The sequence below is a fragment of the Solanum stenotomum genome, chromosome 10 (genome assembly GCF_019186545.1).
Source record: "Solanum stenotomum isolate F172 chromosome 10, ASM1918654v1, whole genome shotgun sequence".
Lineage (NCBI taxonomy): Eukaryota > Viridiplantae > Streptophyta > Magnoliopsida > Solanales > Solanaceae > Solanum > Solanum stenotomum.
In genome coordinates, this window is record NC_064291.1 from 51,995,255 (window position 1) to 52,022,012 (window position 26,758).

At 34.5% G+C, this 26,758-nt stretch overlaps 5 protein-coding genes across 10 annotated transcripts in view; 1 reads left to right on the forward strand and 4 right to left on the reverse strand.

Annotated features, from left to right (window-relative positions):
• The window catches only part of LOC125878333 (GTP-binding protein YPTM2), a 182,990-nt gene that overhangs the window by 83,615 nt on the left and 72,617 nt on the right, over positions 1-26,758 (forward strand). The window lies entirely within an intron of this gene.
• On the reverse strand, positions 2,627-5,968 carry LOC125878335 (uncharacterized). Its single transcript, XM_049559570.1, has 3 exons — positions 5,664-5,968; positions 4,305-4,415; positions 2,627-3,119 (listed from the first exon to the last, which is right to left on the reverse strand). The coding sequence occupies exons 1-3, from the start codon at positions 5,778-5,780 to the stop codon at positions 2,892-2,894; spliced, it is 456 nt and encodes a 151-aa protein (XP_049415527.1). The 5' UTR covers positions 5,781-5,968; the 3' UTR covers positions 2,627-2,891.
• On the reverse strand, positions 6,456-9,278 carry LOC125878325 (bax inhibitor 1-like). Its single transcript, XM_049559553.1, has 6 exons — positions 9,005-9,278; positions 8,120-8,263; positions 7,900-7,991; positions 7,113-7,299; positions 6,857-7,012; positions 6,456-6,765 (listed from the first exon to the last, which is right to left on the reverse strand). The coding sequence occupies exons 1-6, from the start codon at positions 9,119-9,121 to the stop codon at positions 6,715-6,717; spliced, it is 747 nt and encodes a 248-aa protein (XP_049415510.1). The 5' UTR covers positions 9,122-9,278; the 3' UTR covers positions 6,456-6,714.
• On the reverse strand, positions 10,198-16,948 carry LOC125878306 (uncharacterized). The gene is made up of 15 exons (XM_049559532.1): positions 16,373-16,948; positions 16,222-16,283; positions 14,051-15,022; positions 13,892-13,958; positions 13,735-13,797; positions 12,857-12,920; positions 12,644-12,737; positions 12,470-12,553; positions 12,300-12,389; positions 12,178-12,205; positions 11,370-11,891; positions 11,240-11,301; positions 10,894-11,003; positions 10,721-10,808; positions 10,198-10,629 (listed from the first exon to the last, which is right to left on the reverse strand). Exons 1-15 carry the CDS (start codon positions 16,812-16,814, stop codon positions 10,303-10,305), a joined length of 3,075 nt encoding a protein of 1,024 aa, XP_049415489.1. The 5' UTR covers positions 16,815-16,948; the 3' UTR covers positions 10,198-10,302.
• On the reverse strand, positions 18,622-25,547 carry LOC125878332 (vesicle-associated protein 2-1). Of its 3 annotated transcripts, none has more exons than XM_049559563.1 (8): positions 25,509-25,547; positions 25,331-25,426; positions 22,893-22,963; positions 22,705-22,786; positions 21,299-21,408; positions 21,084-21,203; positions 19,540-19,614; positions 18,622-18,922 (listed from the first exon to the last, which is right to left on the reverse strand). In XM_049559563.1, the coding sequence occupies exons 2-8, from the start codon at positions 25,386-25,388 to the stop codon at positions 18,776-18,778; spliced, it is 663 nt and encodes a 220-aa protein (XP_049415520.1). In that variant the 5' UTR covers positions 25,389-25,426; positions 25,509-25,547; the 3' UTR covers positions 18,622-18,775. The 3 variants fall into 3 exon arrangements, with proteins under 3 accessions (XP_049415520.1, XP_049415519.1, XP_049415517.1); XM_049559562.1 differs by lacking the exon at positions 25,331-25,426 and adding an exon at positions 24,590-24,685 and having other exon boundaries at positions 25,509-25,543; XM_049559560.1 differs by lacking the exons at positions 25,331-25,426; positions 25,509-25,547 and adding exons at positions 24,590-24,685; positions 24,768-24,790.

Sequence of the window (26,758 nt, forward strand, 5' to 3'; positions counted from 1 at the left end):
AAAAAATAATTAAAAAGACCAAGAAACCCCAGAAAAGAATCAATATCAATTACCTGCCTTTAGTTATCATAAAAGGTTGTTTGTCTATTTTTTAATTTTTGGAAATGGTAAATTAAAAAAAAAAAATCCAAAACTCGTTCATAAGCAATATAATCGTGGTGTTTAGCTAGTTTACGCTCATCTCAACTAATTACAATATGCATATATTACGTCTCATCAATATAACTATCTGATAACTTTGTTTATCAAAATTTGAACGTATAAGAAGAAATCACCTAATATTCTTTTATCTTTCCTAAAACTTAAACCTGAAATATCATAATTTGTAATTCTAACTCATTAACCACTTCTGAATTAACATAAAAATCTTGTGAATTTCCAAAAAAAGATAACTTGAATTATTAATGGATCAAGGCATAAGGACATCTCAATTTTGTTTGTTTTTCAACTTTGGAATGTTTAATTAAATTTTATACTTAATTAGTCTAATGATATGAGGTCATGGGGTAGTACTATGGCCTATGGGTTAGTCAATTATTTATTTTCTCGATGTTTTCTATATGTTAATGTTTCATTATCATCAAACATATGATGGATATGCTATACTAGTTTGTTTCTCTGTCTTTTTTCAATTATTAATCTTTTCCTTGACTATAAGAATATCTATTTTTTTTAAAAAAAGAAGCTAAGAGAGGGTTAAGTTATAATGATAATAGACTATGATTTAAAGTACAATTTATCGGAAAGAGATTAATGTTAAATAGTAAAAAAAAAAAATTATTTATGATTTTTAAGAAATGTGTAAAAGAAAAATGTGACAACTAATATGAGAGAGGGTATTGATCAAATGTCATTTTTCATTGGGTTTTTAAAATTTATTTATAAAAAACAATAATCATCTTATTTCGGCTCATAACAGCAGGCATGATAATCATTCATTTTTACACCAATTTTGTTTAGGAATATAGTAAAGCACAAACAATATAAAGCACAAGAATCAAACTTGCAACAATTAGTATATTTTACATGCTTTTAATCATGAAGCTATCGCTCTCATGTGTTTACCAGATTATTTTTCTTTTATTCAAAAGTAAATGAGTGCAATTGGACCATTTGCATTCAACAGAATATAATGAACAATATATAAATCATTTTTTCTTTGAGGCAAAAGAAAATGAGAATATTTCAACATTAGGTAAAAGAGAGTGCTTTAATTAATTAGTGGGTTAATGAAAAGGATCAAAATAAGATTAGAGACTTGTAAAGAAAAGACATCCAAAAGGATATATACATGTGGTGAGTTGCTGATAAAGATTGCATATTGATGAGACATTCAACATACATATATATATCTTTCATGTGACCAAAAATATATGCTTAAGGGGTGTGTTTAGTATATATGAAGGAAAATAATCTTTTTACAAAACAAAAGGAGTTTTTGGACTTATTTTTTAATATTTGATAAGTAAAAAAATATTATCTTAAATATTATCTAAATATAAGAAAGGTTTGGAGTTAGGACGTTGGGTGGATAGTGAGGAGACAAAAACTACCTCTTTTATCTGATCGATAATATAATAATCAAGCTCACACAGACAAAGCTAAGAGCCTAAGACTAAAATGAGTTGAAATGATTCAGAGAAGAAAAAACAAATAAGTATTAGGGAATAGGGATGCACCAAGAATAAAATGTTATCTTTTCTTGTGGATTAATCCAGCATTGTTTGACTCACAACATTTTGCTTTTTTAAAAAATAAAAAATGACTAAAGGTTAGAAATTTATTTTAAAAAGATACATGGATAAGATATATAAGGAAAAACCAATCAGAGATAACTTCATTGTTTTTCCCTTTGTTCTCTGAGTAAAAATAATCTTTTATTTGGGTGTATCTTAGTGATGGTAGATAATAGACACGAAGACAACCAATAAATCCCTTGTTTGATAAGTAATAATAAAAGTGGACAAATTCAATTGAACTGTCTTTTGGGTTGATTTGGCAGCTAGTAATTTAATATTATTGATTTCCAGACTCGTAGAATTACATAAAAAAATATTTACCTAGTATTTAATTTCTGCTGAGTTTTGAATTTGAAATTCTCAACTATTTCATTGATCACTAGGTCATATTCTGGATGCAATTAAATTGAATATATTGTTATTGTTGCTGTTAATTTAATATTTTTGATATAGTCTATGCACCTTTTATTCTTTTTCTTTTTTTTGTTTGGGGAAGAGGGGGTACTATTCTTGGAGCTCTATGTGGGTCATAATTATGTGGAAAATGAAGAAGATTTAAATTTTTGGGATCATGAGTCTTTGTTTAGAGTAAATAATCTTTTATCCACCCCCCAGCCCCCACCCACCCCACACACACAAACAAAATCTTAATTATTTCTACTTCTAGACTTTGTCAAAACATCAAAGGAACAAATCAAAGAATAGGAACTTCTTGGTTTGGGCAGCCCCTTGGTCAGTCCAACTTCAAAATATTATCTGTTGACAACTTTGAATTTATTAATTTGAACTCTAATCAACAAGTTTGAATTAATTTGAACAATATTCTTGGTGAGGAATAAAACACCTTGATGACTTCAATGCAGGGAACATAAAACTTCCTTGTATTTGTGGTTAAAAATCCACTCAAATATGTATAAATAGTTTATCAAGAATAAGTTGTATTTCCTAGAATTCAGAACTCGTAAACTCTAAATCCAATCTCCGCCCTATGGAGGCTTGTCACTCCTTATTGTTACAAATTCATCCGATGCTTGGGACAGGACCTGATTTCTCTTTCTTGCATTTCCAAAATAATGCCCTTCAGAGAAGCAAGACTATATGAACTCTAACAGTACCAATTTCGCAAACAATTAACTACTCTACAAAATTATCTTACTTCTGATTGAGTGTCTCTGTAGATGTTTTCTTTTGGACATGTTTGTTTGTGTTTAGCATTTGCATGTTTTTCTGTTTCTCTGCTTGAGCCATCTCAACAAGTGCTTGATTCTGCATGGCCTCCATCATCTCATCTTTTCTCTTCTCATCTCCCTTAAGTTGCATTTTCACTACTTCCTCTGCCTGCTGGTCTAAAGGCTTGAAATAATCAGTTATAGCTGTCTCCTGAAAATATTCAACCATTACTCAATCATATCAATCACATCAATAACACAGGAGGCACATACTATAAGTAGCAGAAAAGTCATGAGTTGGAGAAGCTCGAACCCAGCCCTATTTTACATTCAGCAAAATTAAGTTCCTCCTAACACCATGAGACAATAAGTGATTCTGACTTAACAGATAGACGAGTATGGATCGGAAGTAATATTGATCGACACTCATGAGCCACTTGGCTTATTATTACTAGCATGGCCCCTCTCCCTTCTTTTCCTTCTCTCTCCCAGCTTTGGAACTATACATTCAATATCAGAGTATCAGTGTACGGAGTGATGTAGTCCTAGAAAACATGTTATTAACCCCATTCTGAACCTGCCAGTTGAACGGGAAAACTCCAAGGCAGATAAGTAACATCTGCTCCAAATAACTTTGCCGGTGAAGATAACAGCTTTGACTTGAGAATTCATGAACTGCCTGTCTGCAGAAAGAAAAGGGATGGCGAGGGATCCAGATTTTCTGAGAGGAGTGAATGTATAGTAAACGTACAATGGCACTAGGGAGTAAATAGACAACCAGATAAGAGAAGGATATGCAGAGACAGGACTAAAGAGAACAAACACACTTCTTTGTTATGGATAGGTGGGAAGTGAAAATTTTATCCAAGGGATTCATTCTTGGAATTAACCACGACCAAACACTAAAAGAGATGGCAAAGAAGTTATAATAAACACGAGTCTTAAAGAGAAGTAAATTGACATCAGTAGAGAACTTGGTTCTTCTGTACTGCAAACTGAAGCAAAAAGAAAGCAAGGGATCCATCCTAATGAATTAACCTAATTCACTTTGAAGCCTGTCACTTGACATTTTTTTCTCTCCCACTGGCAATTCAACTTTTCTGACAGGTCAGTTCAAACTAATATAAGCCAACGCTATGTTATTCCATTTCAAATTTGACATGACAATCTTATCACCTTATGTTATTCACCTATATATATTGAGCAATTACTCCTACGTTACACCTTTTAACCACACTCAATAGAGTAAGCTATTCAAACATTTTAATCTAAAAAATGCACCATTGACAGTTTCACTGTTTCTAAAGTGTTATAATCAGAACGATTAAGGCAATTGGCAGCATGCTTCACAATCACGAAACATTAGAAATAAGAATCAAGAAGATTGTGAGCTTACAGTATCTTCTAACTTCTTATTTAAAGCTTGCATCTCTTCCACCATGCGTCTAACTTCTGATAAAATCATCTGCTCGGGAATCTTCCTTACTGCTGCCTTCCTCTCTTCCGCCTGATCAGACACACATTCATACAGAGACAGAAATCAGAAAAAGGGTTTATAACTAAAAGCATGGCATAAAAAACAATCTATCAACTAATATTTTCAATGACTGCAATTTGTCAAATTTCTTTGCAATAATTATCAAGGATTAATTTAGTCTCTAGCCACTGCACGTATAGCACTTCTTCTATACTTTCCAGGTGGGTCATGGGTGTACTGGGAACTGGAACCAAACTTAAAATCATCAGGGGCCACCCATTTCCTACACAAACTAGAAAACCCTGACCATCAACCAGGGGGCCAATCCAGGATTTTAATGACGTCGTGCAAATTACAAGTGCACACATTACTCTCTGTTTACAATGTGTATTAGAATTATTTTTTATGATGACCGTGGTGTCCGGGCCAGCTTACACGCACCTCAACTAATTCCACAGAATACCTGCCACCTCCCACAAGCAACGCGTACCAAGTAACTCTATCCACTTAGGCTAGGACAGATGAGAAAAATACCTAGTGTTTTTTATCTCTGCTAAGTTTTGACCTTGAGACCTCAAGGTTCTCAACCACTTCATTGACCACTAGGCCACACCTTGGGTGCACAATGTGTATAGACTTCATAAATACTTTCTGAAATTTTTATCTCCGCCAAGTTTTGACCTTGAGACCTCAAGGTTCTCAATCATTTCATTGACCACTAGGCCACACCTTGGGTGCACAATGTGTATAGACTTCATAAATACTTTCAGAAATTTTTGATATAAATATAATTGGAACCGGAGACTGGGGAATCAGCTGCCGATCATGAAGGTGTTCCTCTCCCCACCCTCACCAAACGAATAAAATAAAAAGATTCCTGGATGGTCAAGAGAAAAGGAAGCTTGTGATAGCGTATAAGTATGCCTCAATGAAATCTTTAACCCAAAGACTGAAGATTGTACCATCTATCCAATACAAACTTGCCCTGGAATAGACACACCAAAACAGTATAACCACAAATCTCAGGTAACAGATAAAATTAAGGTCCAATAGCTGCCTTTGGTGATTTAAAATTGGATTTTTCCAGTTCAAATAAACTTAGTGTAGGCAAGATTAAAGCTTTAGTATACCATCAAGTAATAACATGAGACTAACAATTAAGAAGCCATATAATCCCAAAGTTGACTGCAAAACCATGTTAATTTATAATATATCTTTGCCCTCTTCCAATTAACTTAACTTACACATTTCTAAGTAAAAATAGGAATGAAGAAGAACCTGTTGAAGACGTTGTTGAAGCTGTAACCGATAGGATCGGATTTTACGCTCTTCGTATCCTGAGAGAACCCTAATATAGAACATCGCCTTTCGTCCGAACTCTATAAGCTTCTTCATTTGCTTAATTATTTTTTTTCCTATAACAAACCTCACAGCTCCAATTAGGCAAAAGGAGAAGAATTGCTCTACTGGGAGTAACTTTCCTCTAGAGTTGGAAAAATTGGATTCACAGTCCAGCTGATGAAGAAGAAGACTAGTCGCTCGCTCTCTCTGGGTTTTACTGCGACATGGATCATTTAACCGGGTCTGTCCACAAATATGATCCGTTTTCCATCCTCCTTTTTTTCCCTTTTAAAACTGGTAGAATACTACTATCTTGGACTCTGAATAAAAAAATAACGTAAGGCAAATGAATTTATCCTGAAATTATTTTTATTTTTTATATATTAATTTAATAATATTTAAAAATTAAGCAAAATGTATTTCAAATTGTACTTCTTCTCCAGACAAATTAAAGAGTCCGATTGACTTAATTTCATGTTTGCCCTTCATTATCAGTTAAAAAACTGAATCGTAATCCATCCTATTGTAGTTGTTTTGGTCATACTTCCCTCTGATACCATCAACACCCCAGTAGTACAAAACTTTCTTAAATTGTTTTGTAATTTATGCATATACTTGTCCTACAACAATAGCATCACTCAACAGACGGTGAATTAGATATGGGTAATGGAAATTGGAGGATCGATAACTAACTTCGGGGTTGTAAATAACTGAAAACGCAGAACGAACGAATAGAGAAAGGAGATGAAAAAAGAAATTAAGTACCGTCTTCAATATTATAACAAGGAACTTCTCTTATCAAATGTTAAAAAGCTTCAAAAGATAAAAAGACTACATGTCAATCGCAGCCATAATGGCATGTCACACGATATTGTATCACAGCCAATGCTAAAGCTAGTATCAAACTATTAACATGCTTGTTTCAGGTGAACACAGTGTATTATGAAAACCACACAGGTTAGAGTCCCAGTAGCCCATAGAACCAAATCTAGTTTCTCCTCTTCTTCTTCTTCTCTTCTTTCTCCGATGCGTTCTTTAACTGCAAACAAGGGAAACAAGAGTCAATTTAATGGCCAAAACATCAAAAGATCAGACATTTCAAACATAACCATTGAAATATCTCCCCTTACCATGATGATCAGAATGCGCACAAAAACAGCAACAAAATCTGTGAAGAGGGTCAAAGCATGCTTAACGTAGTCCATATCACCCAAGTGAGCCTTCTCGATAATTTCTTGGGTGTCAAAGACAATGTAGCCCACAAACACCAAGAGTCCAAAATACAACTGCCAAATAGGAGGTGTGGTGTTAGTGGAAGAAAAATATTAGAGCAACTTGCAAATTAAACGACGCTAAACTGCAGCATGCAGAAAACAATGCATATACCTCAAACTTGAAAACAGCCATGGAACCACCAAAAAGGGAGGATGCGAAGTGCAACCAGAAGAGAAGGGAGACACCAGATGAAAGAAGGCCCCCGAGGTACAAGTACTCCCTACGCCTTGCCAACATGGCAGCAGCTGAGAAGCAACCAAAAACCACAGCACAACCTACAAAAGCACCAAACACAATGCTGCAATGGGAGAAAATGATGTATCAGAAAAGCTGCTCTCAAAGATGTTATAACATTGAAGCTGTTATATAGTCGGTTTTAATATATAAGAGAATTGCACAATTCATACAAGGACACAGAATTCCACAAGCTACTACAAGAAAACAGTAATGAGAAATGCTAAATTACAAGAGTCACACTAAACACTTCCCTGATAATGCAACAGTTAAAATCAAGGATCAGACTGTCACCAACTGAATTAGGTTGGATTGAACCTGAAAAAGACAGCATTCATTCTACTCCCTACCCAAGTAAATTAGGACATATTCTTGTGATGCTCTAGCATTTAAGAGAAAGGAAAACACAAATACACAAAATGATGCATTCAAATGCAGAAGACGCTGCAATTCAAATCGAGTACTGAAAATCTAAAGACCCAACCTAATACCCTAAGATCACACAATAATGTGGTCCCACTTCCGACTCAAAAGCTGAAAATCCCAAAACAGTGGATTTTACACAGGAAGCTCAACATAGAACACAACTGTCAAAACTAACACACCAGAGAACAGGAGCAATATTTTCAAACAGAAAAAATGACAATAAGGAAGGGAGACACACCTTGGATCGAAGTTAATGCCCAGCTCAATCAGAGGACCAATAGAAGCACCTTCAAAAAGTGCAGCTGCCATCAGAAGAGCCACCCTTTTTTGCTGCTCACCGAAATAACGAAAATATAAGTTCAAATTCAATAACAGACATAACCACAAAAGTGCACAACTAAAGGAGGCCCACGGCAAGCGACTGCTAAGGTTTATAAGGCAGTAAAGTTGGTGTGTACCTCTTGATAAGGAGGACTTGACAGAAGCCACACCATGCTTCCCATGCAAGCCAATGCTGTGAGGAGGCCACCGATATTCCATAGAATGTGAAGGTAAGCCCCAGCAGCTGATGCCACTAAAGCACAGCATAGCGTCAGGTAGACCTGCAACCATAAAATTAATCAAAATCAAAATACATACACAAGCCATGGTAAAACGACATATACTGAAAAAAAATAAAAAAGGGAGATATGTGTAACAAATTCTTCCACATTGATACAATTCAACGCAAAAATTCTTTCTTAATTTATCATGAAGTCACAAAACTAATCAATCAAAACGTTGGTTCAGGAACGATCGTCGGATATAATGGTTATTTAAACACGAGTTTTTGTCGATACATACACACACATCCAACCAACGGTGCAGCTCATTTGAATATCTTTTCTTATGTACAAAATCTCTGATTAGTTGCCAAAGAAACATCCAACGTAATACCAGATTTTATTTAACTAACTCATGATAGAATGAACTTCAAACCATGTGGAAAAGAAGGAACTATACAACAAAACTTCAATTTAATTTTCTCTCCTTTCAATGTCAATAAGGAGAAGGTGAAAATTAGGGCTTCCACAAATTTCAAAGCAAAACTAAAAATTAGGGCAATTTTCAACAAACAACAAATAATCCGATAAGTTCCGTAGCCGCAGGGTAAAACAATTTGATTCTAATCACCGAAAGCGTTCCAAATTCAACCGTGCAAATAAAAAACAACAATCGAACCATAAGAACTCTCAAATATCAATAACCTAAAAAAAACCACAATATCTACCTAAAAAGTTGATAATACCGTAAGAAATCACAAATCTGTATCAAAATTAACAGAACAGAAGAAATAAAAATACCTGCTTGAGATGAGTTTGAACGAGAGGTGAGATCTGGCGGAAGTTTTTGAGAGAATCATAACTCCAGCGGTTGCGAGAGGCAGATTGCGAGTCGAAGAATGATGTGAAACCCTCCATTATTCTCTTCTTCTTCGAGTTTTTGGAACTGAAACGAGCAAAGGATATTTATCTGAACGTACACAAATGTTTGCTATACCGATATGCGAAAGTCTTCTGCCTGTAAGGCGTTGCAGATGCGTTTATATAGTGCTGTTTTTCGGATAATTGGTCGCTTCTCGAATTTACAGGAAATTATATGAAAATTCCAGCGTCAGTTCTTGTAACTTTACATTTATACCCTCATTGATTATTATTTTCTTTTCTTTCTTGCCTATCGGATATATTGAATTAAAAGTAATATTACTTTTGTAAATACTACAAAATAAATCCGATAAATTGCATATTAACAAGTAATTTTAGTAAGAAGTAAATTAATTGTCTACGTTTGGTAATAAAAAATTTATCGGCTAGTCACATTGTCTCTTGTCATTGCTTCTGATTTTAAATAAATTATGGGTGGATAATATCGTATACGATCAAAAAAAAATCATGCGTTAATTGATAGAAGTGATGCAATGTTTAGCATTCCACAAACTAAACAAAATTATATGGTTAATATTGACGAAAGAAAAATGAAATTTGGAGGAGCGCAGTAATTTAATTTAATGTTTAAATACAGGGGTAATTAAGGGAAATTCTGAGTCGTTGGGTTCAGAAGAAACTAGAAGAACCAATTGTATAAGTATTACGTATAGGTTAAGTTATAAATTATCTCGCACAAGTTGGTTTTTGATAGAATTGACCGGGGTGTCACCTCTATGTTTCCACGTATTTCAGCCAATTGAAAACTGCCATGTCATCAACAACATTTATTCTCCTTTTCAAAGTCTCGCACTCAAAGAGCGTGTGTTAAAAATAAAATAGTCTACTACCTGTAAAAGTAAGCTTCCTTGAACCTTCAAAGAACTAAAGGAACAAGGAGTATGAAGAATCTGCTTGCCTTTTCTTGCAAGTAAACTGATATGGTTCACGCATCACATAAACATCTAAAGCTGTAAAACGCTTTCATTCACTTCTTTGAATGACAACAAATGATTCCAGTCACAGTTAAAAAAGGCAGCAAACAATAGCCTTGAGTTTCTATTAACGACTTATAGATACAACATCAGTAAAGCATATGACTACACTAAATTCAAGAGTTGTTGAAAGAATTACATGCATTGGTTAGATATTTTTACATGACAACTGGTAAAAAGGCTTCAATTAGCTACTTGTACCTTGTTTACAATACTACACGACTGAGAACTTTCTGGTAGAGTAAGTGTAGATCCTAGGTCTTGGGACTCTTGGCTAAACCTTAGACGATGCAGCTTCTGCTTTCTCCAAGTCTCGTAGCATGGAGCAAAGAACTCATGCCGGAGGGCGTCCTCTGCACTAATCCTCAGTCTTGGGTTTGATGTTAAACACTTGTCCACAAGATCAATAAGTGATTGGGGAATGATCTCCAGAAAATCTAATTTTCTGGTGTTTCTTGAACACCAATCTCGTAATTTTACAGGCGATAGAGATTTGGTGTCAAATAAATCCTGTTTCATGGTAATGTACTATTCAGAACTATGCATATGGAGCTGAATGAAAAAAAAGAACAGTTCAAGAAAACATTGGAATTATTAGTACCGCTGGAAATGAAGACTCTCGGTTGTGTAGTTTGGCCACTTCCCACAAGTCTTCACTTCCTTTCAATTTCACTATTTCCTTTATGTTCCTAATTAGATATTATACAATGGTTAGCAAATTCCCATAATCATTTATCTTGTTCAATGGCAATGAATACAGACAAAGTTTCTTACTGGTCAGGATCTCCAGCAAATGGTGTTCGGCCAATAATGAAATAGAGTAAAGTGACTCCAGCTGACCAAATATCAAGTTTTGTACCTTGATGTACAGATCTGAATAGCACCTGTTCATGCACCCATTACGAGTCCTCGATCAGTGGAATAAGCAAAATATGATGATAATGGCCAGTGATTTTTTTTATTATGTATTAAAGGATTCTGACTTTTATGATGATGATGGTGTTAAGATGACTGCTATATTTCAACTTAAAACAAAAGGCAGCATGAATGAATATATGGGCAACAGGCTAAATCACAGTGAGTGAAAATGAATACAAAATTAGCTAATTGCTATACTAACCTCTGGAGCTCTGAAACCCTTAGTTCCAACACAGGGTCCTTCTCGCTTTTGCATCCGGTCCCCTGGAAACAGTGGAAAATAAAACTCAGACCACAGTTCCGACCAAAACTGGTTACACAAAATAACAGACCTTTGCTTTTCAGTAAACCAGCACCACCAATGGCAATTCCAGATGAATGCAACGGCATTGGAGTTATGTAATACTTCTTTTCTACTTTTCCTGGAGTTGCAGCAACCCGCTTTCTCTTAGAAGTTGGACCATTCGTATCTACATGGCTTGAACGTTGGCGTACTTCCTGCACTAGGTTAATCAGCTCCTTCCTACCAGTACATGGAAGGGGTTCTCTCAACCTTTCTGCTGATGGAGTCCTATTGCTTGTGGCATCCTTTGCTGAGGTTATCCCCGAACCATCAGCACCTTGACTTTTTCTAATACTCCTATGTGCAATATCAGTGCCAACCTTTTCTTGGTCAGCCTTCCTTTTAAGGTTTTTGGATCGTATTGGAGACTTAACGCCTTTTGTTGCTTCCTCATTGATGCCTTCCTCAAGTTTTACAGTTGAGAATCTTCTCTGTTTTATTGGAGGAAGAGACTTGGCAGGGGGAATAGGATCACTATTAAAGCTTGTGGCATGGCTTGACTTTGTCTTGTCTGTGTATTATACATATGCAGTTCTTAGTGAACATTCAATTGCTAATATACAATAAAAGAGAATGTAATGAAGATTGAACTTGAAGTATTCAACACTATTGGGAGTTAAAACAGTCTCAGGGTCACATTTTAATAGCAATCTTGGGATAATGTTGCATTTTTGTCCATTTTCCCCTTAAAGAAGCTCATTCTTCTGTTGAAGAGAAACTTAAAATCATAATGTAATGGGAACTTGGAAGCACAAGACATCTTTCAAGCGAAGGAAAACAACACGAAGAGGAAGTACCTGATGTTCCATATTTTTGGTGCAGATCCTATGTAGTAAATAGATAAGGAAAATCAATTAGATTGTTCAAATTCAACACATAACAGGAAGGAAATTTCTACGAAGTTGGATAGCCCACTCACCAGAGCTAGGTTAAAGTCAATGAGGTAGCCTTTATCAAACTTTCTTGAAAAAAGGAAGTTTCCAGGTTTAACATCTCTGTGAACAATACCCTGCATGTAAGAAATTTAGAAGTTAGTTGTGTTACCAGGAAATCCATTCAGTTCACTTGCATCGTTTCTGATATTCTTACCTGTTTATGTAAACCAGCAAGTGCCCTGAACATGCAAAAGCCATACCACCGGAGCTGGGAAACATTCATATCCCTTTTCAAGACCTTAAGTATGAACCATGACAATAAACATGTTAACATAACAACTATTATATGTTTAAACTAGATAAATCAAAAGATTAAAGAGAAATCAACCTCTGGTCTATCATGCTCGACATGCTCTAAAACAAGGCAGTCAGAATTTCCATTCTTGAATGATCCTTCATACTTAATGACACAGTTCTTTCCCCTGTCATAAAGCAGAGCTTTTAGAAGAATTCCCATGGTGCATAAATAGCTATAGATATAATATATGCATATATTCATGTTGTATCCATGGTTCCTCAAAACAATCTCCTACGTCATTACCCAAAGCGCTCAAGCATCTTTAACTCATTATGGACATGTTGTGTGTTAGCATTTGGGTGAGGACCTGCAAAGTCACAATAAACTTCTCAATTATATTGATCACCATAAAAGCATCAAAATTGGTCCCCAGTTAAGGCAACTGAGGGCAATACATGGATGTGTATCAGAGAAACTCAATGATGAAAAGAGCATAGATACTCCATTTTACCATTTCTTTGATAATGAAACAATGTTTCAGCACGGGAACAATGCACAAGTGTTTAAACAATGCCTCAAACTGATATAGAGACACAAAAAGCAACACACAGTGCCACAAACAAAACAGATAGTTCTACTTCTCAATCTTTTTGGGACTGACACACTTCTCTTTTTAGTCAATCACAAAAAGAATAACACATTTTCTTATTTGGCAAGCATTTAATGACCCTATCAACATTTTACCCATGTTGGGTTCCACTTATTTGGCAAAAAAGTTCATAAAGTACATTTCTGTTAAAAAATTAATTAGTTCTAAGGATAGTTTTGGAACATAGCAAAGTCTTTCCATATTTCTGAAACTGTGTCAGTCAATCTAATCACATAAGTTGAGACGGAGGGAGTAATAATGAAGACAGAAGAATGCCTCCAATCTTTGATGCACCACCAACCTATACTACAATACGTTCTCCCTTTGACCTTGCTCAATAAGGTTAACGAGTATCGACCTACACCTTTCCACAGATATATCATGGAAGTTAACCAGTCAAGTTCAACAATATGGAAGAATGAAAACAGCATTCAACTGCTAAAGGATCCTAAAATAGTTATACGATCAAATATAGCAAATCAAAGAAATTTAAATTTAATATAATAAGCAAGTGTTTGGGTGCATATCATACATTTAATTGCAAATTTCACTCCATCACTCTTTCTCCTTGCCCTGTACACCGTCCCATAACCACCTGCAAATAGTCATCAGGATTGTTAAAGGCATGAATTGATAAAAACTTCGGAATAAACATTGCTACAGATTGAAAGCCAGTCAAAGATAAATACCTGAACCCTCTTCTTCCTCCACAATATAAGAGTCGAAGTTAGGCAATTGATTTTGCTCCGATTGGTTCTACAAAATAAGCACCTTGATGTTTACATCATGATTTTACAGCAGTAAGCTTACCAAATACAAGTCAAATAAAATGATGCACTGGAGCTTACTTTTGCAGAGTTACATATGACATTCTCCCTATTTTCTTTTGGATTTTCCTTCCTCTCTTTAATGTCCATACCCAAGTCATAGTTCTGTTTGTGCTTCAGCTTCACAGGGATTGACGTTGCATCTCTTCTAAGTTGCTCTTTGTTGAGAAGCAGACTGGCGGCATTATGATCCTTTGGTGCCTTGGAATTCTTCGGCTCCCCGTGATCTAATACATCCCTCTGAAAGGATTTTGAATTGGGGAATGCTTTCCCCAGCTGCTTCTGACCAAAAGATTGTGTGCGCGCTAAGATGGCATGGCTCTGCAGAGGCTTATCATTTTTCACTGTATCTATGTGGAGAAGTGAAGTCGAGCATTCTATGGTAGCATTCTCTGCAGGCAAATCATCTTGAGGTGATATGAGCGTCTTTGTTGTATGAGTCTCAGTGCAGTTAACGTTTATATTACTGACAGGATAAGAAGCTGGTTCTTCATTGTTGCCTTCCACAAAATTTTCCTTTTGAGTCATCCTTTCAAAGTCGTAGACAGAAGCATCAGCTGCAGATAGCAAAATTTCCATTTCTTTGTCCACTATAGTACAGGAATTTATGCAAGAGTTTATTTTCTTTTCTGTAGTACCAACCATCTCAGAAGCTGAACTGGCAGGGTGTGGATTCATCTGAAGCATGGAATCTGTGATATGTTCAACTCTTGTTGATCTAGGGAATCTGAACAGGCTATGACTAGGAACTTTAGATTTACAAATAGGAATATGTACAAAATTTGCTTCATCACTGTTCTCTCCCCTCTCTAACGTGTTTTTGCATTCATATTCAATACTCTGAAGTCCAGAACTTGATGATCTGGCACTACCAACAATTACCCAAGAGGTTCTGAACATTTCATAAAATTCTCTGAAATTGCAACCCAATGACAATGGTATTCTTGTCAACTGGTTCATGCCCCACCTCGAATTGTCATTGGGGAGATATGCCTGTACCAGCAATGTTAGAGACAACAAAGATGAATATTTTGAACGTTAGCATAAAGTGGAACAAAACAATACATTCTAATGAAAGCCAATTAAGAAGAATAACCATAGAGATGGTGAGGCAAAGCAAGATTACCAGCCAAAATCCCAGATCTCCCTCAGTCTTGGACATAATAGACAGAAAATTCTGAGAAGACTAATGTGTCATATTATCTAACAGGCCTTAGTGATCTTCCATATTATTATTTGATCCCAATTCAAGTTCTATAAGAAAAGTTTGCAGTCGCCTAATTAACTTTTCATATGAATGATTTCTCCTCTTCTTCTTTTTTTGAGACAGTCTCCTCTTCTTTTGAATCAAAAGCGATCTGAAATCATGAATTAAGAGGGAGATTTTCACTGCATTATCCTTTACCTATAAGTGTGTGAACCATCTCATTTAAAAGTAAAAGCAATTAGAGATTAGAGAATTTTGATTATTTATATAAGGATTGTAATACACCCTCTGACGGGCAAGCCTAATTCTTCTCTTGGTCCAAGTATGTGAAAAATATCATGTTGATCTCAAACTCAAAACCTGTCTACCTGAGGTGTATAAACCATATCACCCAAAAGCTTAAACTATTAGGAAATAAACACTTCTATTTATACATATTAGTCTCTTGCATTATTAATCAATAGCTCAAGTGGACAGGAGGGCATCTATTCCATGTCATTTAAGTCATACACTAATACAAGTTTCTAATTATCCTTTCTCATATTGATTTGTATATGCTGTGAAGAATGGGAACTTCATGAAGAGCTGTAATTGACTATTAATTGGCCCCCAAAAAAGGGAAACTCTCCTAATCATAGAGTCTTTTAAGTCTTATATTATCTATAGGGCCTCAATGGCCCAAACATTGAGTCTGCATCTTATATGCATCAGAATTCAGATCTAATCCTAATCTGCTCAACGCAAACTTATCACAAAAATCTCTTTATTCCAAGTCCAGACACTTCTAATGTTTTCACCAATTCATGTTTAGAAAACATTGACATTTATGTCGTCATATTAACAATCTCATTCACATATTTCTTATCTCAATTGAATGCTGATGCTAATTTTAAAGGTTTGACAAAATATCAGCTTGCAGTACACCTTAACTAACTACAAAGGCTCACAACTTTACAAATTAAAACATGAAAAGCTCCAAAGTTACCTGTCCGAAAATCATCCGTGCCATCGAAGGCAAAGGCATCATCATTTGACTTCTTCCCTTACCTGAAATAATCAAACAAAATACTCAAGTTAACCATAATCATAACACATAGACTAAAAGAACAAAAAATACTGGAATTACCATGTCCTACCATCAAAATAATTGAAAAGTCCTCTTTTATTAACTACTTGTGAATACTCAAACTCCGATCCAGCTCTCTTCCTTTTCCTATAATAAGTCCTAGTTATACACTCCCTCTGTCCTCTATCCTGGAGCTCCTGAAACTCCAACTGAGGTACAAAAGCCGGTAAGGCATCCGCATTCGCGAAGAATTTAACGGTTGATGTGAATCCGATGGAAGAAAACGTGACTAAGTAATTATTCGTCAAATGGAGAGGAGAATTAGGAATCGAACAGAGAAATTCAATGAACTCCGGTGAAGCTGAAAATAAGGTGCATTTGGATGAAAGCTCCGATGGCTGAGCTGGTCTTCCTGTTGATAATAGAAGAGCGAAAATGTGCCATGCTTTATGTACATCGGAAATGGCAGTGGCGGAGTCCGAGTCGGAGAATGAGGTTAATTGAAGTTCCATTGATTTTCAGATCTGAAGATGGAGAAAAAACATGAGGATTTTGCTTGCAGAGAAATGAGAGAAAGTGAAAAAGGAAATGCAAGAGATGAGTGAATTAGAGGGAGAAAGATAGAGGAGCGGGAAAATGATTTGCTGTAGGGTTTGATAATCCCGCCAATTTGTTTTATCGGAAATTGAAAAAGATTAAACAAGAAAAACATCAAATAAAATAAGTCAAATAGACAGAATTTTGGGCTGGGCCTTTAAATTGGACAAATTTACCCAAATATATCTATAGAAATTTTCACAAGTTATCCTTTTGGAGACGTAATTTACTATTAATTTAAATTAAATGTTATAGTCATAGTTTGTTTTATTTGTAACTCGCAACAAAATATCCATGTTTTTTGCCATCTGGTGGTACCCCACTCGGAAGGTATATTTGTATATGCGAATTCCCTTTATAAATATGTGTTGTATAAAAATTAATTGTATATGTATAGCATTTGTTTGTATATAATTTATTGTTTGTATATGTGTCATAGTTATACATAACAAGACCTATCTGTATAATCTATTTATGTATATAGGTAGTAATTTTGTTTATATACAATTACTATGTTTTAGTTTATTTATACAAATTCAATTTTAGATTCAATTTGTTGTTTGTATATTTTCCATAGTTATACATNATGCTTTATGTACATCGGAAATGGCAGTGGCGGAGTCCGAGTCGGAGAATGAGGTTAATTGAAGTTCCATTGATTTTCAGATCTGAAGATGGAGAAAAAACATGAGGATTTTGCTTGCAGAGAAATGAGAGAAAGTGAAAAAGGAAATGCAAGAGATGAGTGAATTAGAGGGAGAAAGATAGAGGAGCGGGAAAATGATTTGCTGTAGGGTTTGATAATCCCGCCAATTTGTTTTATCGGAAATTGAAAAAGATTAAACAAGAAAAATATAAAGATAAAATAAGTCAAATAGACAGAATTTTGGGCTGGGCCTTTAAATTGGACATATTTACCCAAATATCTATAGAAATTTTCACAAGTTATCCTTTTGGGACCGTAGTTTACTAGTTTGTTTTATTTGTAATTCACAGTAAAATATCCATGTTTTTTGCCATCTGGCGGTACCCCACTCGGAAGGTATATTTGTATATGCGAATTCCCTTTATATAAATATGTGTTGTATAAAAATTAATTGTATATATATACATACATATTGCATTTGTTTGTATATGTGTCATAGTTATACATAACAAGACCTGTCTATATAATCTCTTTATGTATATAAGTAGTAATTTTGTTTATATACAATTACTATGCTTTAGTTTATTTATACAGATTCAATTTGTTCTTTGTATATTTTCCATAGTTATACATAACAAGACATGTTTGTATAATCTTTTTATGTATATATGAAGTAATTTTGTTTATATACAATTACTATGTTTTAGTTTGTATACAGATCAATATACAAATTGCCAAAATATACAGATCAAGAAATGGCAGGTTTTTATGTATAAGCATACCAAAATATACGAATACAGATTTTTATGTATATGTATACCGAAATATATTGATTTCAGAGTCATAACAATCTTTAAGTTTGTTATGGAACGCAATTATACAAACTATAGCTATAACATACGAGTATGATTTTTATGTTTGCTAAACCTAAAATTTACTCTACCTCTTGAGATTGACAAAATGAGTGCTTAACAAATTATATGAGTTTTCATCATAATTCTGGCACTGTGGCACATAAGACAAGCGAAAAGCTGCTGATTTCAAGAAAAAGAGAACATATAAGAACTGAACAATGATGAGAACGAATACAAGGTATCATATCATAAAAATGATCAATTTACACAGAAAGAACAGAGCCAGAGAGCTCTACAGCAGTTCACCAACACTAGAAATTTTACAGTAAACTAAAAGAAAAACTATAATTCCACGAACGAGGGGACTTTGTTTTTCTTAAAAATCAACAATTTCTGTAGAAGGTGAAGACATCAACAGTTTAAACAGAAACCCAGCCATTAACCCAATGAATCCCACCAGAAGTGCAAACTTTAGAGAGAAGCATGCGTCACTTCTCCGCCTTTTTTGTCTCTTCAGCACTTCCTGCAGTTCAGTGAGGCAACATATATGAGAGCAGTGGCCAACTATACGAAAGGAGATGCATGCAAGATGATAATAATTTAACTTAAGTTTCATTTATCCACAAATGAACAGTCTTAGATCCAGATACACGAGAAATTTCTGAAGGTAAGATTATTACTATTGATCTACAGGTGCTTTTTTTTTCATTAAGTTATAGTTTAATTTCTACACGACCAGATAAATATACGTCCAAAGCTTTTGGTACATACTCTCTTATCTGCTTCAAATAAAGCAAGCTGAGTCTAATCAATTTGCTATACTCTTCCTTCCCAAGTGAAAGGGTGATTTCAAATCTTTCCATCTCTTTTTGGTTCACAGAATTATCCTTTGGCCTTATCTAATGACTGTGTATAAGGACCCAAGATTATAATAAACTAATAGCAAGTCAAATACATCACTTGCAATTTATCTTCTGCTGCTTTACATGTATCAACTAGGATTAATCTGATCAGATAGTTCTATATATTGAGCAACCTTTATGTACTAATATATGGTACTATTAATTTGTACCAGCATATATTCTTACATTAAAGTAATTGTCATAACCAAATAAATAGAAAAATATGTAGTACACTAACCAGTTCCTGTTGCAGCTGTTGCGTTTGTCGGAAAAGTGCATCCCTTTCATCTCTGGCACGCTGCACTGCTTGACTCTATACCATCAAAGAAAAAGCATATATAGTACAATAACTTGGGACAAAGATAAAATTCTTCATCTCATGTACAAACTTGAAGATGGTGATAACATTAAAATCTTTTGTGTATGTATGATTTGCAGGACTGACTAAAAGTTTTAATTGGCCAACATAAGCCTCCAATTAATAAGAGCTAAAATACCTATCTAAAGTCACAATATTTCTTCGTCCCGAATATCGATAACAGAGCTTTATACACTGTGCCATGTCAGTAACGAAAGCTTAAACTGAGAATACTTCATCCACAATTTTGACTGAATTCTATATCTAGAATTGCAGTTCTCTTTTTTCAAGATTGAGAAGTAAAACCATCTGTTTTGAAAAGTTTCATCTGGAATCAAGTGTGGGGATTCAAGGCAAAGTGGCTCTGAAAACTACTCCAAGATGGTATATGGCCCGTGATTTGACCAGGGTTTATGGGGATAGTCGAGGAGATCAAAGGTCATGTTGAATTTCAAGTGACTGGTGGGCTTACTGCCTTAGACAACTTCCCCAAAAGAAATTCTGTTAAAAAATAAAAGCCTTAGCAGTTGCTACTTTCTTCAAATTTAGTCTTACATGGCCATCTCCATATGAGGTCTCAATTTCCTCAAGTAGTTCCTGAGGAGCAAGAAGAAAGAGTGTCTCCACCAAGGAAAGAAGTGGTCAGAATCACGTTTTCACAAAGACCATCCTTGACAACCTAATTATCAAGTAAACCTTACACAACACTATTTATTACAGGTTCCACAAAGTTCTTTTATCCCTGTTCTTCCTCAAGGAAGGGAAAATATCATTAACGCAAATAATTATTTAAATAATAAAAGATCATGTATCTTCTATTTCTTAATGGTGTAATGTTTCTTCTTAGGATTTGTTATAAGCAAAAAAAATACACAATTTTCCATCTAAGAAGGAGAAGCGAGGTGAGATAGTACATATCTGTTCTTCCATTATCATTTTATCCTCAAAAGGCAGGACAATAATTGTTGTTCGTCCTCTCTCAATTTTATTTTTGTCTTCACCACTTTCATCAGGAAAATCTCGCAAACCCTCTCATCACAAAGACACAATCTAAAGCAAACACATAAAGCACCTAACCCTGTCTCACACCCATTATCTAGAAAAGCCAAACATTTAAATTGAGCATGCATAGAAAACCAGTGGAAAGGCTACTTGCATTATGAAATCTAGCAATATGTGGCTCTTATATAGAGGAAAAGAAAAAGGGAAAAAGACAGACTGACAAGTTATTAAGACTAAAACTTGTTCAAAATCTCCAGATATTATTAAAGAAACTTGAGTCCAGTTTTCTTGAAAATCTCATGTGCATATATACATTTCAGTCACCAATCATTATATCATAAAAGATCGAGCATCATGACTTTTGGAGAAGAAAGTAAGGACTTGAAATTTAAATTAGACTATGAGCTGAATTCAGAACTTACAGAGTTGCCGTCAGAACTTTGTTTAAACGCATCTTCAGAATGTCCCGGAGATGAGTGAGGAGAGATGTAAACAACCCTTAGCTTGCACTCTTCTACATTTCTTCCACTATCCTTATTAAACTGGATTACGAAATAGTAGTCAATAGCATAGAGTGAAAATAAGAAAACAAACATTCTCACTTCAATCATGATACAGAATTCCATCAAATTCTTACAGTATCTGGAGGAAGTTCATCAGCATCACTATTCACAATGGTGCTCTGTAAGAGGAACTTGTCCTTGCATTGCATGTCCGAGGGATACTCCTTTTGAGCTTGAAGGGTGACTGGAGACATAATTAAGTTAAGAACAATACAGGATGCAACCACTCATTAAAAGGGTATCATTTTCCTTTCTTGATAAGTGAAAACATATAACGATGACAATGTCAGGATGGAATTACGAATTGCATGGACAACTGAGATGTCATAAGAAGAAAATATTGAGTACAATGAGGTGCACTAAATGGATATCTAACTGCATAGGCATCCTCTTAACAAAAAAGAAACATCACATAAGATTTCCATGTCACAAACTACAAATGACCAAGTTGCAGAAATATTTGTCACGGAATACCTGTTCTCTTGGANCTCTGTAAGAGGAACTTGTCCTTGCATTGCATGTCCGAGGGATACTCCTTTTGAGCTTGAAGGGTGACTGGAGACATAATTAAGTTAAGAACAATACAGGATGCAACCACTCATTAAAAGGGTATCATTTTCCTTTCTTGATAAGTGAAAACATATAACGATGTCAATGTCAGGATGGAATTACGAATTGCACGGACAACTGAGATGTCAAAAGAAGAAAATATTGAGTACAATGAGGTGCACTAAATGGATATCTAACTGCATAGACATCCTCTTAACAAAAAGAGACATCACATAAGATTTCCATGTCACAGACTACAAATGGCCAAGTCGCACAAATATTTGTCACAGAATACCTGTTCTCTTGGATTATTTGAGTATATGATTAGTATAATATCCTTGTTCCTACACTTTCACCATATATGAAGGACGTAATCATCATTGCAAATGGCGATCCAGAATTTGAAGTTTATGGCTTCCTACAACAACCTCAAGTTAATATACAATAATACTTGGGTTCACAGTCAAGTATTTATATATTTAGTGGATTTCTTAAGACAAATACAAGGTTAGAGAAAAAGCTATTGGGTTCTCGTGAACCGTAGGTTGAAGGCTAGATTCCCCCAATTTGCAATCAAAGGGGGTTAATATCTGCCATGGAATAAATCCAACAAAAAAGAAAATTGTGCTGCGCACGAGACAATACACTATAAGCCATTAGAATGATTCCAAGTCATAACTCTGAAAGATAAATTCATCCTACCTAAGTTTGAAAATCCAATCAGCAAAAAGGAGTAAATTGATCCAAGCCAATATTTGAACATCACGTGCATACATTTAATGCTGATTTACTATATTTTCTGGCTAACATTAGAAACTTTTGTGCAAGATATGTTTGCAAAATATTCTGCTATTACATTTGAAGCTAACTGTGATATAAAAGATTTTAGTGGTTCTGAGTTCTAACAGAACTTCAAGATTCAGAGTGGCACCTCGTATAAAACAGGAATCCCAAGGATGTATGACACCCGTGTTTGGCCGAACCAAGTACTTCTTAGGAGAAGTAGTTTTCACCTAACAACGAAAATAAAACAGGATATATCTAGAAATGAGTTGTAATAGTCTTAAAAAATGTGATAAAGCAATTGTGAGATTTTGAAAAATTCAGATAAAAGCATACCTTGAAAGCAACATAACTCTCTGTGCTGTTTGTAACTTTAAGATCACAGTAGCTTTGTTTCTCCAGCTCAACTAATACAGGAAAGCCAAGTGATATTAGGTATGATAAGTGTATGCTACGAAAAGTACCAATAGAAGGTCTCTGATCTACAAGCCTCAAACAAGGAAGAAAAGAAACAACTCCTTCATGCAACCCAAAGAACTCACAGAAGACAAAAAAAATTGCAAAAACATGTAAAGTACAAAGGTCTTAATCATGTTGCTGGTTTAGTTGTGCTACTACTGATATGATCTGTTGCATAAGAACATTAGTATTTATTAGTTGCAAAGGAACATTACTAAGATATTACATGTGTGAATGTGCACTAGAGTCCTCCAATCACTTATTTATACATCACAGCAAGACATGGTAACTCTGGAATTTATTTATCACTCTTTATGGAGTGCAGTGGGTTATGCCTAAATACTAAAGGAGACCTTTCAGAGCTGGGAGGTGTACAAAAAAAAGAAGCAACTCAAAATGTGGAGAATAGTTCTTTTGTTCATTCTCTGAATTGTTTGGTTGAAGACGTCCTTGTTCATTAAGGTTTTGATGTAAATTGAAGAATGTATGACTTTGATTTTAATCCTCTACATATTTTGGAGCATCTATTTGGTACTATGATTAATTAAATTTTTTGGAGCATCTATTTGGTACTATGATTAATTAAATTATCTTCCTTACTGAAAATATATATATGAAGTATTCATATAGTTGATCTAACTTAGTGAGATACTTAGTTCTCAAACTATATCAACAGCTCTGAAATTTTATACTTGACAAGTTGATTTTCTACTAGCGCCAAGCTTTTAGCTTCCATGTTTGACAATACAATTACAGAAAACCATGCCTAAGTTTTCCTCTCTTATTAGTGATGATGTTGTATGGGCTAACTTGCGGGCACCTCAATTATTCCACTGGTATGCGACCTTCCACTAGCAAAGGTACCAAGTAACTTTGTCTATCCAAACTTAGGAGATACCATATCTTATAGGTTAACTCAATCATACAGATTAATCGCTCAGAGTTACTCACCCCAATATAAATTGATACACAATCACTCTTTTGGCTCGGTCAAATTCACAATTGAACTCACATTTTGCACAAAGAAATTGACGAAAGAAACATTTAACAACAAAACCTTACATGAAATCCTTTTAAAACTTCACCCATAATGTCACTCTCTTGTCATTTTATTCTTTTATCTCCTTTTGATAAGCAGTCACCTCGTCTCATAAACCCTCTTCCTGCATCCAGACTACCCACCCTCGACCACGAGATAAGCTTAAAAATAGATCTGATCAGGATGTGAGCTGCTCATCTATTATTTCGTCAAAACAATTTCACCAAAAAGTTCATAATTTAAGACAAATTCACATACTTTCAGGTCTGTAAATGCTCAATAAAACACAAATTTGATCGTTTTTCCCCCTACATACAACCCTCCTCCATTTCTTCTTATTTTTTATTATCTCTCACACATCTGTGTAGATAGAACTCAATTAACAAACAACAATAACATATCCAGTGTAATCTCACAAGGCGACTAACCAAATCAAAATTCCAATTTTCATCATCACAATAAATCCAATTAAAACAAAAAAAGGTACAACAACCGCAAAGACAGAAACAAAATATCAGAGAGATAGAGAGTTTACATTGGAATTTGAGCTCCTCAGGACTAACATATATAAACTGGTTTGTAGCACTAGTCATGGTGACGATCGAACCTCAAAGTGATCAGCTATCAAAAACCTAGAATTCCAAAATACACACAAACCCTAGATCACACAAAAATGCATCAAATAGTAATCCTGTATAGGAGATGAAACAAATACCTTTTCACCGGAAAGATCTGAGAGTAGCTTTACGGAGAACTCTGAGAGAATGAGGAGGAAAAAAGTGAATATCTTAGTTATGAAGGTCTGTTATAGAGAGGTATGAAATGAATGAGAATACTAATGATGGAGGTGGTGGAAATGATGGCACGACACATGGCTGAACTGTGAGGAAGCTGACGTCCGATTCTAAAGCGAATGTTACCACTACTTGCTTTTCTTTTTATTTTTAAAAAAACGCAAATATGTCATCGAATTTTGATACTAGGCTCGTTTATGTCCGTTGATAAAAATTTAACTCATTTGTTGAGAATATTGAGGTTTTAGGTTCAAAACTCAGCGATAGCAAAGAAATATTAGGTAATTTTTTTTTATCCGTCTTAGCTTTAGGGCCCGTTTGGCCATAGACTTCCCAAATAATATTTGGGAAAAAATTTGGCAAATAGTATTTGTCCATATAATTTGCCATTATTTGGCAAATATCCCAAATTCCCAAATACTAGTTTTTTCTAGNNCAACCGCAAAGACAGAAACAAAATATCAGAGAGATAGAGAGTTTACATTGGAATTTCAGCTCCTCAGGACTAACAGATATAAATTGGTTTGTAGCACCAGTCATGGTGACGATCGAACCTCAAAGTGATCAGCTATCAAAAACCTAGAATTCCAAAACACACACAAACCCTAGATCACACAAAAATGCATCAAATAGTAATGCTGTATAGGATATGAAACAAATACCTTTTCACCGGAAAGATCTGAGAGTAGCTTTACGGAGAACTCCGAGAGAATGAAGAGGAAAAAAGTGAATATCTTAGTTATGAAGGTCTGTTATAGAGAAGTATGAAATGAATGAGAATACTAATGATAGAGGTGGTGGAAATGATGGCACGACACATGGCCGAACTGTGAGGAAGCTGACGTCCGATTCTAAAGTGAATGTTACCACTACTTGCTTTTCTTTTTATTTTTAAAAAAACGCAAATATGTCATCGAATTTTGATACTAGGCTCATTTATGTTCGTCGATAAAAATTTAACTCATTTGTTGAGAATATTGAGGTTTTAGGTTCAAAACTCAGCGATAACAAAGAAATATTAGGTGATTTTTTTTTTATCCGTCTTAGCTTTAGTATCTAGTGAGATGTGGATGGTTAGGAATATAGATTCTGAGACCCCTACTCTTGAGTTCGCTCTAATTGTAAAGGAGTGATCATTCCGATATTTCTTTCGAAAGGGAAATAGACTATTGTATGCCCAAAAGTTGATCTGGATACCACAATCATTAAAAAATAAAATAGTTTGGATTTTGCAAAAATCATTTTATTCATGATTAATTATAATTCGGTCACATCATTAATTTAAAAAAAAGGCTTAAATATATTATTGAACTTTAAGAAAAAAATTATATTTCTTTTTTAAAAAAAGTTTGACTTATTTATATCAAAATTTTAAGTATTTGAGCTTTTTCTACAGTATTATTTATATCAAAATAACTCAGCAAATGCTTCTTTTTTTTCTTTTTCTTGTTAGATTTTCGAGAGGTTTATTAAATGGCTCTGAGCTACACCACTTATTGTTTTACGATTGGATGCTCAAAAAATTTCAATGGGATATCAAACGTAACGTAACGTAGCTATTTATTTCCGTTTCAGAATTTGTGTTGAGCGAGATAAAAATTTAGCTTCAAAATTCAAAAGTTATGTTATAAAAGATATGATTCAATTTATATAATTTATGTAGTGTATTATATAATTCATGTAACATGTTAGATAACTTGATTCCTAATATATTTATGTTGAGCGAAATTAGGTCATAAATCATATATAAAGATATTTTGATCCGTAACTTTTTGTTAAATAAGCCGTAAAAAAATAAAAATTACTTCTATTATATTAAAAGACAAAAATAAAAGATTTCCAAAAACTAAAATAGTTCAGATATTGTCAACGTATTTTCTCAAAAAAATCAAATCTATATAACACCTTAA